Here is a 15174-nt window from a genome sequence, read left to right as displayed (position 1 = left end):
GCCTCCCTCAGGAATTTCTGACTAAGTAAATCTGGGGGAGATTCCTAAATCCACATTTCCAAGTTCCTAGGTAATATTGCTGCTGCAGATCAAGGACCAAACTTTGAAAATTACTATTATAGCCAATTATAATAATCATCTAACCTGTCTCCACTTCTCTAATCTTGACCATGTTAAATTTATTTTTCACTCGGAAGTTAGAGTGATTTGTTCAACATGAAAGTTCGACTTTAACATTATCCTTTTAAAATCTTTACGGGCTTATCCCTCATAAGATAAAGCTACACCATGCTAACTTGACTTATAAAAGCCTCTATAATCTGATCACTAGCCATCTCTCTAGCATCACCATTAACCACTTATTTTACTCAGATTGTGCTCGTATAATATTGAACTTTTGCAGTCCCCATAATGCATGCATGTTTTGACACTGTTCCTTCCACATGGTATGTATTTCCAAACTAATTTTTTCTTAGATCTTACCTTAAAAGATTTAGCTCAGATAAAGTTTCTAGAAAGCTCTCCTTGCAGTAAACAGATCAGGAAAACTGTCTCTTATGTGCTTCCATAGTTCCTTTCATTTTTATCAGTGTTATCAACCTATCCTATAAAATACTCTCTTCCATTTGACCCACACACCAAAACAGCTTCTCTCAGCCAAGGGTTCTATGTTATTCACCACCATATATCAAGAGCTCGGGAGTCTTGAAAATGTTGGACCAACTAAAGGGATGGGGACTAATGACTTAGTATAAAATTATTTGACTACTTAAAAAGGTTTAACAAGTCTATCGGTTTCTTAAAATGCAGTGATATCCTTTCCATAATTTAATAAAGTTAAATCATTATTTGTTCTTTGAAAAGTACATTTGGGTTATTTCAGCAACCTTTATATTAGTAAGGAATGAGAAACATGATGTATTACATTCTTTTTTTTAAACTTGTAAGGCTTTTTCCTAACATCTGTAATCTTTTCTGAAGTCATAATAAATACTGATTTATATATTAACCAGATACCATAGAACTAAAATCTACAGTTTTTCCATACATCATTAACACATTTAAATAGTAAAATTTTTGTCAAATTCACAAATATCTGGTGGTGGTGGTTTAGTTGCTAAGTCCTGTCCGACTCTTGGAACCCACAGACCGTAGCCCGCCAGGCTCCTCTGTCCATGGGATTTCCCAGGCAAAAATATTGGAGTGGGTAGCCATTTCCTCCTCCAGGGCATTTTCTCGATCCAGGGATCAAACCATGGTCTCCTGTATTGCAGGCGGATTCTTTACCGAATGAGTCACCAGGGAAGCCCCACAAATATCTATACCAAATATTTAATAGATCTAGAATTACACAGATTGAGAAACTGATTTTTATTCAGAATTTGTTGCACTCAAATCAATCATCAAAATATTCTCTAGAGACTTCCCTGGGGGTCCACTGGTTATTATTCCATACTCTCAGTGTAGATCACATGGGTTTGATTCCTGGGTGGGGAATTAGGATCTGGCAAGCCACAGTGCAGCCAGCCAAAAAAAAAAAAAAACTAAATATTTCAAAATGCTCTAAACATATTATAAAATGTTTTCTAAATATTACTGAATTTTTAATTAATAATTTTCCAGAGATCAATACACTTAATTGTATATTTTACATATCTCTGCATCCTTTTCCAACTTGCCATGTAAATTCCCTTCTGACTATAAATAATTTCTAACATAAATAACTTGAAAATTGTAGAAAAACAGTTCAGTTTAATCGCTCAGTCATGTCCAACTCTTTGCGATCCCATGAACCGCAGCACGCCAGGCCTCCCTGTCCATCACCAACTCCTGGAGTTCACTCAAACTTATGTCCATCAAGTCTGTGATGCCATCCAGCCATCTCATCCTCTGTTGTCCCCTTCTCCTCCTGCCCTCAATCCCTCCCAGCATCAGAGTCTTTTCCAATGAGTCAACTCTTCGCATGAGGTGACAAGCATCATAAAATTTTTTCCATTATATAATTCTGAAAATTCTTGTAAAATAATTTATGAACAATTTTCTTACCAATATTTACTAATACAAGTGTTATGTGTATAAGTAATTATATATAATGCAAGAATTAATTTTAAAAAATTATTTTTATATCAAGATTTTAAAAAATCCATATCATTTTAATTGCAGTTAATGTTTAAATAAAATTTTCTTTAAATTGTTTCAAATTAGTATGTTGTTTGCAAATGCATTGAAAATTATATATCTAATTAGTAAGTATGACTTATCTTCTTTAACTCTTTATTCCCTCTTTTAAATGTTGTATATTGGTGTTTTTTAGTATTTTTATAGTTATATTAAACATTTTGCCCAAGGAAAATTGAGGCAGCTTCTAATAAAATTTTGATAAATTAAAATTAACAAAATTGAAGTAAAAAGACAAAGTCATAAAAACAAAAGGATAACACATATGTTTAAGATGCTTAAGATGCAAGGGATTTTCACTGAGCATCAATTTTGGGCCCTGAGAAAAATTGAATTAAGGTGTTTTAAGAATTTTTATTCAAAATAATCAGAATATTTTAATTTTAAAAGTTTAATTTTACTCTTTTGCTTTAAAATTCCATGTTATGATATTCACCATTTAATGTAACAAAACACTATGTAATATTCAATGTACTTATGTACTTATTTCAATTACAAACTGGAATTCATATAAATTGCTACAGTTGTTTTGTTTTTTTTTTATTTTAGAAGAGTCATTTAATCCAAAAATCATACTTCCACATATTTTGTAGGGATCATCACATAAAGTAACCAAACGTAAGAAAGGCAAGTTTTAGAGGCAACTCAACAGAACTTATATTTCTTTATAGAGATGCAGGGAACTCCATGGTGGTCCAGTGGTTAGGACTCCTCACTATCACTGCGAAGAGTCCAGGTTCCATCCCTGATCAGGGAACTATTCCACATGCTGTAAGGAATGGCCCAAAAAAACCCAAACCAAAACACAACCAAAAATTCAAATTTCCTCAATATGGCTTGCCTTTATCTATTTGTCCACTTCTAGCATTATTTTCATGATTGCAGCCATGAAATTAAAAGATGCTTACTCCTTGGAAGAAAAGTTATGACCAACCTAGATAGCATATTCCAAAGCAGAGACATTACTTTGCGAACAAAGGTCCATCTAGTCACGGCTATGGTTTTTCCAGTAGTCATGTATGGATGTGAGAGTTGGACTGTGAAGAAAGCTGAACACCGAAGAATTGATGCTTTTGAACTGTGGTGTTGGAGAAGACTCTTGAGAGTCCCTTGGACTGCAAGGAGATCCAACCAGTCCATTCTAAAGGTGATCAGTTCTGGGTGTTCTTTGGAAGGAATGATGCTGAAGATGAAACTCCAGTACTTGTGGCCACCTCATGCAAAGAGTTGACTCATTGGAAAAAACTCTGATGCTGGGAGGGATTGAGGGCAGGAGGAGAAGGGGACAACAGAGGATGAGATGGCTGGATGGCATCCCAACTCGATGGATGTGAATCTGGGTGAACTCCGGGAGTTGGTGACTGGACAGGGAGGCCTGGCGTGCTGCAATTCATGGGGTCGCAAAGGTTCGGACACAACTGAGCGACTGAACTGAACTGAAGTGAGCGTTACTTTCGGAGAAGGCAATGGCAACCCACTCCAGTTCTCTTGCCTGGCAAATCCCATGGACAGAGGAGCCTCGTAGGCTGCAGTCCATGGGGTCAATAGGAGTGGGACACGACTGAGAGACTTCACTTTCACTTTCATGCATTGGAGAAGGAAATGGCAACCCACTTCAATATTCTTGCCTGGAGGATCCCAGGGATAGGGGAACCTGGTGGGCTGCCATCTATGGGGTTGCACAGAGTCAGACACGACTGAAGCAACTTAGCAGCAGCAGCAGCATTACTTTATGACCAATCCTGGATGATCACAAATAGTTGATCATGTTGTCTTTAGTTGATTATTTCTGTCTCCCTACTCCTCAGTCGTGGATGCTTTTTAGTCTCGTAGTCAAGACAGAGCTTTTCATCAAGGATATTTTGGTAGCGTTAAATATCCAAGTGTTAAATAACTTAGAATTAAATATCTAAAAGTCAAATTAAAAATAATTTATAATACCTTTACATAAAATGTCCTAAATCAATATAATGTGTCTTCTAAATACCAGAGCTCAATTTAGAGTAATAAGCAGTTAGCAAAATATTTGTGTTTGGTATTTCCTCCATAATTAATCTGGACATTGCATCAATCATTTTGACAGCAATTTTCCTTACTAGCTAAAATTGTTCCAAGTAACAATATTTTAGATAAAAAGAGAAATTACTTTTAATACCTTTTTTTCTAATGCTAGAGTGTTTGACATCCCTTACAAGAGATATATTCCTATATTTTAATAATTATATCAATGTCCAAAAATCTACTACATAAATCTTTATAGAAAAGGAGAATGAACAAATAAACATATTAAAAATAAAATTAAGAAATGCAGAGTGCTTCTGTAATTCATAACTTTCCCTTTTCTCCTGTCCCTCCTAGAAGTGGGCTAACCACAGCTATGATTTTATTTAACTCACTACTGGTCACTTGATCAGACCAGAGATAGATACAAAAGTTGGAACATTTTGATTCTGTCTCTGGATATGTGAAACTGAGATCAAGACAATCTTGCTGTATATGCTGCTACTGCTAAGTTGATTCAGTCGTGTTCGACTCTGTGCAACCCCATAGACAGCAGCCCTACCAGGCTCCCCCGTCCCTGGGATTCTCCAGGCAAGAACACTGGAGTGGGTTGCCATTTCTTCTCCAATGAAGGAAATGAAAAGTGAAAGTGAAAAGTGAAAGGGAAGTTGCTCAGTTGTGTCTGACTCTTCGAGACCCCATGGACTGCAGCCTACCAGCTCCTCCGTCCGTGGGATTTCCAGGCAAGATTACTGGAGTGGGTTGCCATTGCCTTCTCCGTATGTGACTGAGATGTAAATAGAAACGATATACCTTTTGCCATATGGCCAATCTACAGAGAAAGAAAATGAAGTATATAAATGCAGAGTAATGGAAGAGACTTAGTACTGTTGTCCGGTTCCTAGATTTTAGGCTTGATGAGTCTTACCCAGATCTCTTTTCTTGTGGCCTGGGACAAACCTACACATGGCTTATAATGTCTTTAGTTTTAAGCTAGTTGAAAATAATTCTTGTAAGCAAGGGTTTTCATCAACTGCTAGCTATACCTTTTCTAGTTATATAAGACCATATTTATTTGCTACCCACCAATAAATTGATATTAGAATTACATAACATTTTTTATTCTGTTAGCTCTACATAGGTTTAGTAAACATAATTTACATATAAATATATATAATAAGTATATATACAGACATACACATATATCTGCCATAAACATGTAAGAAAGTTGACGTCCATAATTTAACATACTTAGTATTTCATTTCTAATTTTCATAGAGATTAGTATAAATATACATAAAGATTTTAACATATCTTAAATCTAGCCTATTCATATTTATCTAGAGAGAATATAATGATCTAATATATGTTTAATATCTAAATAATAGTTTAACTTTGTGATAACATTTTTCAGTGATTATAATAGAATTCTTAAAATGCAGAGTGAATGATTCTATTCATTTTAATGGATGACTATTCTAAACTCCAGGAGAAGGCAATGGCACCCCACTCCAGTACTGCTGCCTGGAGAATCCCATGGATGGAGGAGCCTGGTAGACTGTAGTCCATGGGGTCGCTAAAAGTCGAACACGACTGAGAGACTTCCATTTCACTTTTCACTTTCATGCATTGGAGAAGGAAATGGCAACCCACTCCAGTGTTCTTGCCTGGAGAATCCCAAGGACAGAGGAGCCTGATATGCTGCAGTCCATGGGGTCGCACAGAGTTGGACACGACTGAAGTGACTTAGCAGCAGTAGCATTCTAAACTCAATTCTATTCATTTCTATTATTTCAAAGGATATTTGCTAAAAAAGGACACAGATTCTTTAGAAAGCCATCTGATTTAGTGTATAGACACTAACACCGAAATTCTGTATTCTATAAAAATACTGCCATTGACCTGCTTTGTTTTGTTTCAGTTTATTGGCTTATATGATGAGGGTTAATGCTGTCTAGCTAGTTGCTTATTTTTCAAGATCTCGATCAGTTGATAAACATTTTATGGAGATATGAATCTAAAGTTTTCTGAAAACATCAACATAATAGAGACCAAGACACTTCTTTACACTTTTGTGTTACCTTCGACAACCTGAGGCAAACAGGAAGAATTGGAAAAGCTATCAAATCAATGTTCATACTGTGCCTGAACTGTAGATAAATGATAACTATTTTCAGCAACAGAAATATGGCACCTTTGATGAGCACTTCCTTTAGAAATAGATGTTCCTCAGGTTCACACTGAATTTCACAGAAAATAGCACAATTTAGAAAACCCTGTGACACAAGGCAATTGGGTAACCTGTAAATTGGCTATTTTCTTTTGGAATCAGTATGCACTATCGCTCCCCTATGGCCCCTATAATGAAAATGTTTCTGAATCTCTACATAAAATCTAAACTGGAATAAGAAGAGAAAAGAATGTCAGCCACATCCAATTGGACATGTTAAGTACTCTAACAATCCAACTATGTGTTGTGGAATAATAGGTTATGGTTAAATTATATTTTCAGAAATATTCCACATCAATGATAATGTTTAAAATTATTTTAGTATTATATATATATATATATATAAAATAAGAAAAAAATCTTTTAGTCTTATTGCCTTACTAACCACATTTTTATGCATTTGTTAACTCTAACTCAGAAGTTTCTCTTTAAACCTCTTTCATCTACACTTTTCCTCACTGTCTCCATATTTCTTGTAGATTTTACTCATTTACTCCCTCACTTAATATATCTCTTACCTATAAGCTAGTGCTTATAGATTTTTCTATGCTCACAGGTCTCTCCAATTTTTCTCTTACTTTATACTCATGGTCAGTCAGGCTCTATCTTGAGGCATATATTTCTTTTAACTTCCTATTATTTTCACTCTTTTTTTGGCTGTTGCCTTTTTAAAAATGTGCTTAATGAATGCAGATATAAGCATGACTCTTTTTCTACTTGCATGAACAGGATCTGTGCCCTGAACCAAATAAGCCTTTTGATCTAGTTTTATATTAAATGAAAACATTTATTTAAAGTACACACTTGACGAATAACTTAGGCAAGAAAAAGACAAATACAATATGATCTCACTTACATGTAGAATCTAAAAAAATAAACAATGACAACAACAGTATAAATCCAAACTCACCTAAAAAGAGATCAGATCTGTGGTTACCAGAACAGTGGGCCGGGGGATGGGGGGTGTGGCGGAGAATTGAAGGAAGGTAATCAAAAGGTACAAACTTCTAGTTATAAGAGCAATAAGTACTAGATATGTAATATACAATGATGAGTATATATAACACTGTTGTATTATATACAGGAAAGTTCTTAAGAGAATAGGTCCTAATAATCATCACAAGGAATTATTTTCTTTTTTGCTTTTTTAATTGTATCTGTGTGAGAAATGGATGCCAACTAATACAACTGCAGGAATCGTTCCCAATATATATGTCACACCATTGGGCTGTACACTTTAAATTTATATAATAATATATATCAGTTATATCTCAATAAAACATGAAAAAATAATAACAAAGTACCTACTTGAAATCCAAATGTATTGTTCTGAGATCCATGACGTGGCACGCCTGGATTGTCACATGATGTACGGGTGGGTTCTAAAATAAAAGAAAATATTCTTTCTCTTAAAATAAAAAGTGTAATATTCCTTTAAAACATATAGGTTTATTTAAATGTATATTTATCCTATGTAAAATAATTTTAAGAGATCTAGGGTTTCATGAAAGGGTCCTGGTAATAATAAACAAAAAAATCTAATAAATATCTCCATGAACAGAAACTTGCTAATCTTAAAACCAAAAACTCAGGTATAATACTGCAGTTTAAACAAATTATGCAATCCATGAACTTTGAACACTTCTAATATAAAAGCATTTGACATCCAACTAACTCTGGTAATAAAAAGTTAAAGGAAAATGAAGGATATGAAAGAGGACCACATGCATAAAACATCTGCTTAGGGACTTTTCTAAGAATTAATCTCAAGTAGGGTAATAGTGCCTTTAAGAAATAATTTATTTTCCAGAAACAAGACTTAGTTATTTGCATTTTCACTGATACCTGTAAGAGAGTCAAACACAAAAATGGTAGGGCTGATAGCCCCTGAGTTGGCTAGCTTGTATGACAGAATTTTTCATTAGTTTACTCAATGTGAAATTTAATTTAAGGAGAAAAAGGAACCCTAAATACACTATTGGTGTGAATATAAATTGGTACAGCTGCTATTTAAAAACTAAAAATAAAACTACCCTGTGACTCAGCAATTTCAATCCTGGGTGTATACACCCCACAAACTAAAGCACTAATTTGAAAGATATTCACAGCAAGCATTATTTACAATTGCCAAGATACAGAAGCGACCAACCAGATGAATGGATAAATAAGATGTGATATACATATATATGAATGAAAATCTGCCATTTGTAGCAACATGGATGGAGTTGGAGGGTATTATGCTGAGTGAAATAAATCAGAGAAAGAAATACTGTATGATACCGCTTATATGTGAATTCTAAAAAAAAAAAAAAGAAAAAAAAAACAGTAAATATAACAAAAAAGAAGCAAACTCACAGATGTAGAAGACAGTCTAGTGGTTACCAGTGGAAAGAGGCAAGGAGGGAGGGACAAAAGAGGTGTAGGGAATTAAGAGGTGCAAACCATTATGCATAAAATAAACTAAGAAGATACATTGTACAACATGGGAAATAGAGCTAATATTTTATAACTGCACATGAGTATAACCTTTAAAAATTGTGAATCACTATACTAAACACCTGTAACATATAATTTTGTACATCAACTATATTTGAATGAAAAAATAAGACAATAAAAACACACAAAAATTAGGATTAGAGCAATGTACTTAGAACCATTTGAAATCAATATACCTTTGTAATATTTTTGAAGCAAGTTTAATTTCATTTGAGTATGTTTTATTAACTGCAAAGAGTCGGACACGACTGAGCAACTGAACTGAACTGATACAAATGTCAGTACTTCATGATAGTGATATGGAAGCTTTTTTCATTTTACTGGTAAACAGGAAAACTATTTCAAAAGTACTAAAGTAATAAATGTTTAATAATATTAATTTTCAGTGCCTTACAATGGCTATATTTTACATTTTTGTTTTTCATATTTGCTGCTGCTGCTGCTAAGTCACTTCAGTCATGTCTGACTCTGTGCGACCCCATAGACGGCAGTCCACCAGGCTCCTGCATCCATGGAATTTTCCAGGCAAGAGTACTGGAGTGGGGTGCCATTGCCTTCTCCGTTTTCACATTTAGCCAACTATAATTTATAGGATAAAGTAAATCATTAAATGTCATTACTAGCTATTAATTCCAAAATTACTGAGCACTGTCCATCTTTCATTAATATTACCTATGCAGTGAGGTGATGAACCACTCCAAGTGCCATCTGCTTGACATATTCTGGTGCTAGATCCCACTAATATGAAAGGAGAATTGCAGCTGAATGAAACCTCTGACTGGTATATAAAGCTTTTGCCTTCTCTTTTTCCTTGGGCAGGTATACCAGGGTCACCACAAAATTTTGCTATAAGTGAAAAGAGAGACAATTGTACAATGATTTAAATTCATCAGAGTTAACGGTTTAGAAAAGTAATAAAAATAATTGGAATATTGCACTAAAGTGACATGGAATCCATGTTAATCTATTCCAATGAAAATACTTTTAGCTTTTGTCTACATGAATAAATGCTTACTATTCAGCTCAGCATTATTGCTGAGGTTTTTAAAATTTTTTTTCCACCTAGTAGACAAGCATAACAGTTAATAGATTTTAAAAAATTTTATCTTGACCAGAATCAAACCACATATTTGTACATGCAAGCTACAAAATTGGAGTATATATTTGAAAAGGACGGGACTCACAAATAGCTCTATCAGAAACAAACAACCATAATAGTCTAGGATGTACTCTGCAGACTGCTCTATATTTTTCAGTGTATATAAAAGATGCAGGTTCTTGTTTCATAGATATGTGCTCTGTTGAACACCTGGGTCATGTATCCTAGTATCCTGCTGTCTCCCTCTTCAAAATATAGTGCATGTGTAGTGGTAGGTGGGATGCGTGTGAGTGTTTTTTAAAGAGAAAAGAAGGTCATTAGAATCCAAATTCATGCAAAAATAATCTCAACATTCTGCAGCCATTGAAAAGATAAACTTGACAGCAGTTCTAAGCAAACTGATCAGATGACTCCATTCAACACATATTTTTAAAGTACTAAAAACAGACACTATTCTTAGTAACTTTAGGTGCTTGCACTGATTGATAAACAGACTAAGGTTCCTGCACTTGTGAAGTTTATGCTTTTGTGAAGAAAGCAAACAGTAAACATAATTAATAAGTACAAATGATAGTATGTGGGAAGATAATAAGTCCCATGAGGAAAAATAGTGTGGGAGAAGATCAGGACTGTATTGTGGATGTGATAGATGGTGAAGAGTAGTAGTAGACTTTAATAAGGTAGATGGCTGTCTCTCACTGAGAAAAGTTTTGGAGGGAAAAAAAACAAAAAACAAAAAAACATCTCCTCCATTTATATCTCAAGACAGAACATTACAGTCAGAGGAAAGAGCATTGCCAAAGCCCTCTGCTGGGTCAAATCTAGCATGCTAGAGGAAGAGCAAGGCCATTGAGGCCAGAGCCGCAGTATAGTACAGGATGAGATCAGATGACTTCAGAGCCAATAGATATCCAGGCAAAGCACATACAGCGTATTTTCAATTTTAAAACTGTAGTAAAAAATAAATACACCAATACAGTATACTAACGCATATATATGGAATTTAGAAAGATGGTAACGATAACCCTGTATACGAGACAGCAAAAGAGACACTGATGTATAGAACAGTCTTATGGACTCTGTGGGAGAGGGAGAGGGTGGGAAGATTTGGGAGAATGGCACTGAAACATGTGAAACGTCATGTATGAAACGAGATGCCAGTCCAGGTTCAATGCACGATGCTGGATGCTTGGGGCTGGTGCACTGGGACGACCCAGAGGGATGGTGTGGGGAGGGAGGAGGGAGGAGGGTTCAGGATGGGGAACACATGTATACTAATTAAATAATTTTCTATTAAAGAAAGAAAGAATAAATAAATAAATAAATAACATGTAATTTTTTATTTTAACTGTGTTTAAAAATTTCATTGCTATCAGTTATTTTGTAATTATTTTATAACCTACTTTTGAAGTGTTTCTCATTCATATTTCTGCTGAGTTATTCAACAACAAAAAAAGGAGATATGTAACCACATAAACTTCTCAATCTTCCCCTCGCATCCCCCATATCATTCCATCTATTTTCTACCTTTATATTTTCATGTACTAAACCAAATAACTATCAGTGTTTGGATAGAAACCTAAGACACAGGGTTTATTTTCAAAAGGCTTCAGTTTACCTTGATACAAACTTTAGGATAAAAAAGGCATAGCTTGAACAGAAATAAAGAGGAAAGATTTTCCTCTTCATTAAATACCTAAAATGATTGAATGTGACTCTTCAATGGATAGGAGAATTGTCTCTTAAGTAAACTTTCTCTGAATTGAAATTTATACTCTGCCATTTACTAGTAATAGACCTTGAAGCCACTCAGTCCTGTCCAACTCTTTGTGACCACATGGACTGTAGCTGGCTCGGCTCCTCTGCCCACGGGATTTTCCAAGCAAGAATACTGGAGTGGGTTGCTATTCTTTTCTCCAGGGGATCTTTCTGAACCAAGGATCGAACCTGGGTTTCCTGCATTGGTAGGCAGATTCTTTATAGTCTGAGCTACCTGGAAAGCCAACTTTAGGTAGTGCAGTAATATCAAATCTTGTTTTAATTACATAAGTGTCTATTTTATTTATCCCATTCTAAATAATCACCCAAAGAGTTTTTTAATTTATTTGGGGTAAAATCTTCTTAAAAATTTTTTTAACCTCATTGAAATGATATATAGGCCTTTCTTATTTTTCTCCACGTTTTTTGTTGATATTCTTAATTGCTCTTATTAGCATCTGTAATGCCCATTGAGAAGGCCTCAAGGAAGCTTCGAAACTGTTTTCTCGTTCAAAAGAGATTCCTTAAAAAACTGGAAATAGAACTGCCTTATGACCCAGCAATACACTGCTGGGCATACACACCAAGGAAACCAGAATTGAAAGAGACATGTGTATCCCAATGTTCATCGCAGCACTGTTTATAATAGCCAGGACATGGAAGCAACCTAGATGTCCATCAGCAGATGAATGGATAAGAAAGCTGTGGTACATATACACAATGGAGTATTACTCAGCCATTAAAAAGAATACATTTGAATCAGTTCTAATGAGGTGGATGAAACTGGAGCCTATTATACAGTGAAGTAAGCCAGAAAGAAAAACACCAATACAGTATACTAATGCATATATATGGAATTTAGAAAGATGGTAATGATAACCCTGTATGAAAGACAGCAAAGGAAACACAGATGTATAGAACAGTCTTTTGGACTCTGTGGGAGATGGAGAGGGTGGGATGATTTGGGAGAATGGCATTGAAACATGTATAATATCATATATGAAATGAATTGCCAGTCCAAGTTCGATGCGTAATACTGGTTGCTTGGGGCTGGTGCACTGGGATGACCCAGAGGGATGGTACGGGGAGGGAGGAAGGAGGAGGGTTCGGGATGGGGAACACGTGTATACCTGTTGTAGATTCATGCTGATGTATGACAAAACCAATACAATATTGTAAAGTAATTAACCTCCAATTAAAATAAAAAAATTTATATTTAAAAAACAAAGAAAATATACCAAATTATTAAAAAAAATTTCTTAGGTTACTTTGACTTTGTTTAATAGGAACCAACAAAATAGTTATTTACAATGAGAGCCCTTCATATTTAATAATTTGTTAGTTTCTCTAATTTTAAAAGGATCCATCATTTATATAAACAAACACACATACACTAGAACAACCTAGAAAGATACATAATAGAAAAACCTAGGACGATCAGATAGGATGCTTACATCAAAGACTTTAGGCCATGAAATAGAGCAGCTGGTCCCTAAGTGGCAGAGTTACCCAGTGTCTATACAATTTGATCTCTTTCTCTGAACTCAGGTGTCATTATCTATTAAAATGTCATAACTAAACATGCCTACCCAGGACTTCTGCTATATGTATGTAAAGCAACTGGGTCAAAGTCAGCCTTATTATATTTGGATATCTTATATATCCAATATATAACTTATATAATATAGCCTTATTGAATTTTGGATACAATTTAAATGTCTATGGTATTTTATTAGTATTTGTGTTTTAATAGATCCCAAAATAAAACATTATGTTGAGAAACAAGATTTTTTTCACTCATACCAAACAAACTTTACCATAAACTCAATTCTGTAATATTCTCTTGTGTCTATCTGTTCTGAAGTAACTATTGAATAGTTACTAATATATAATATAGTTTCACTTAGAACACATTGGTCTATTCTTAGATGATCATTAACATGAATCAGAATTTCAAGGGTCAATTTGTGTGACTCAACCTTGAGGCTTGGAACACATTATTCTACTAAATCATGTTTACTAGAAACAGCTTGTTTAGATGTTGCATAAATTTCAGTCTAATAGATCACAACTGCTGAGGTACACTAGTTTTATCTCTCATGCTAAATAAAACTGGTTAGTATACTCTCTGCAGCAAATGTGATACAAATGATCTGATGGGCCAGCAAATGGTGGTATTCCCTGCCTAGTGTTTTCAATCACTTAATAGTAAGCTCTTCAAATAAACTATCCTGTTTATGATTGGCCTTTTGAAATGAGAAATTTTAAACATAGTTTATTTTTTCCACTTTTCAGTTACACGTAGAGCTCTTACATTTCATTTTAAGAGATCCTTTCTTACTCCAAGGTCATTTAGGTAGTCTTATAATCAATATCACAGTAATCCAAGTCTATGCCCCAACCAGTAACACTGAAGAAGCTGAAGTTGAACAGTTCTATGAAGACCTATTAGACCTTTTAGAACTAACACCCAAAAAAGATGTCCTTTTCATTATAGGGGACTGGAATGCAAAAGTAGGAAGTCAGGAAACACCTGGAGTAACAGGAAAATTTGGCCTTGGAATACGGAATGAAGCAGGGCAAAGACTAATAGAGTTTTGCCAAGAAAATGCACTGGTCATAACAAACACCCTCTTCCAACAACACAAGAGAAGACTCTATACATGGACATCACCAGATGGTCAACACCGAAATCAGATTGATTATATTCTTTGCAGCCAAAGATGAAGAAGCTCTATACAGTCAGCAAAAACAAGACCAGGAGCTGACTGTGGCTCAGATCATGAACTCCTTATTGCCAAATTCAGACTGAAATTGAAGAAAGTAGGGAAAACCACTAGACCATTCAGGTATAACCTAAATCAAATCCCTTATGATTATAAAGTGGAAGTGAGAAATAGATTTAAGGGCCTAGATCTGATAGATAGAGTGCCTGATGAGCTATGGAATGAGGTTCGTGACATTGTACAGGAGACAGGGATCAAGACCATCCCCATGGAAAAGAAATGCAAAAAAGCAAAATGGCTGTCTGGGGAGGCTTTACAAATAGCTGTGAAAAGAAGAGAAGCGAAAAGCAAAGGAGAAAAGGAAAGATATAAACATCTGAATGCAGAGTTCCAAAGAATAGCAAGAAGAGATAAGAAAGCCTTCTTCAGCGATCAATCAAAGAAATAGAGGAAAACAACAGAATGGGAAAGACTAGAGATTTCTTCAAGAAAATCAGAGATACCAAAGGAACATTTCATGCAAAGATGGGCTCGATAAAGGACAGAAATAGTATGGACCTAACAGAAACAGAAGATATTAAGAAGAGATGGCAAGACTACACAGAACTCTACAAAAAAGATCTTCACGACCCAGATAATCATGATGGTGTGATCACTGACCTAGAGCCAGACATTCCTGGAATGTG

General features: G+C 34.9%; 1 protein-coding gene across 1 annotated transcript in view; it reads right to left on the bottom strand.

Moving 5' to 3' along the window:
• CSMD3 (CUB and Sushi multiple domains 3) overlaps nucleotides 1-15174 on the bottom strand; it is a 1470240-nt gene that overhangs the window by 34273 nt on the left and 1420793 nt on the right. Inside the window, exons 62-63 of the mRNA NM_001424929.1 lie at nucleotides 9578-9751; nucleotides 7718-7791 (exon numbers count right to left, since the gene is read on the bottom strand). Coding sequence (NP_001411858.1) covers nucleotides 7718-7791; nucleotides 9578-9751 — 248 coding nt within the window. The remainder of the gene's footprint in view (nucleotides 1-7717; nucleotides 7792-9577; nucleotides 9752-15174) is intronic.

The sequence above is a fragment of the Bos taurus genome, chromosome 14 (assembly GCF_002263795.3).
Source record: "Bos taurus isolate L1 Dominette 01449 registration number 42190680 breed Hereford chromosome 14, ARS-UCD2.0, whole genome shotgun sequence".
In the NCBI taxonomy this organism is placed as follows: Eukaryota; Metazoa; Chordata; class Mammalia; order Artiodactyla; family Bovidae; genus Bos; species Bos taurus.
This window is presented reverse-complemented; position numbering and strand designations above follow the sequence as displayed.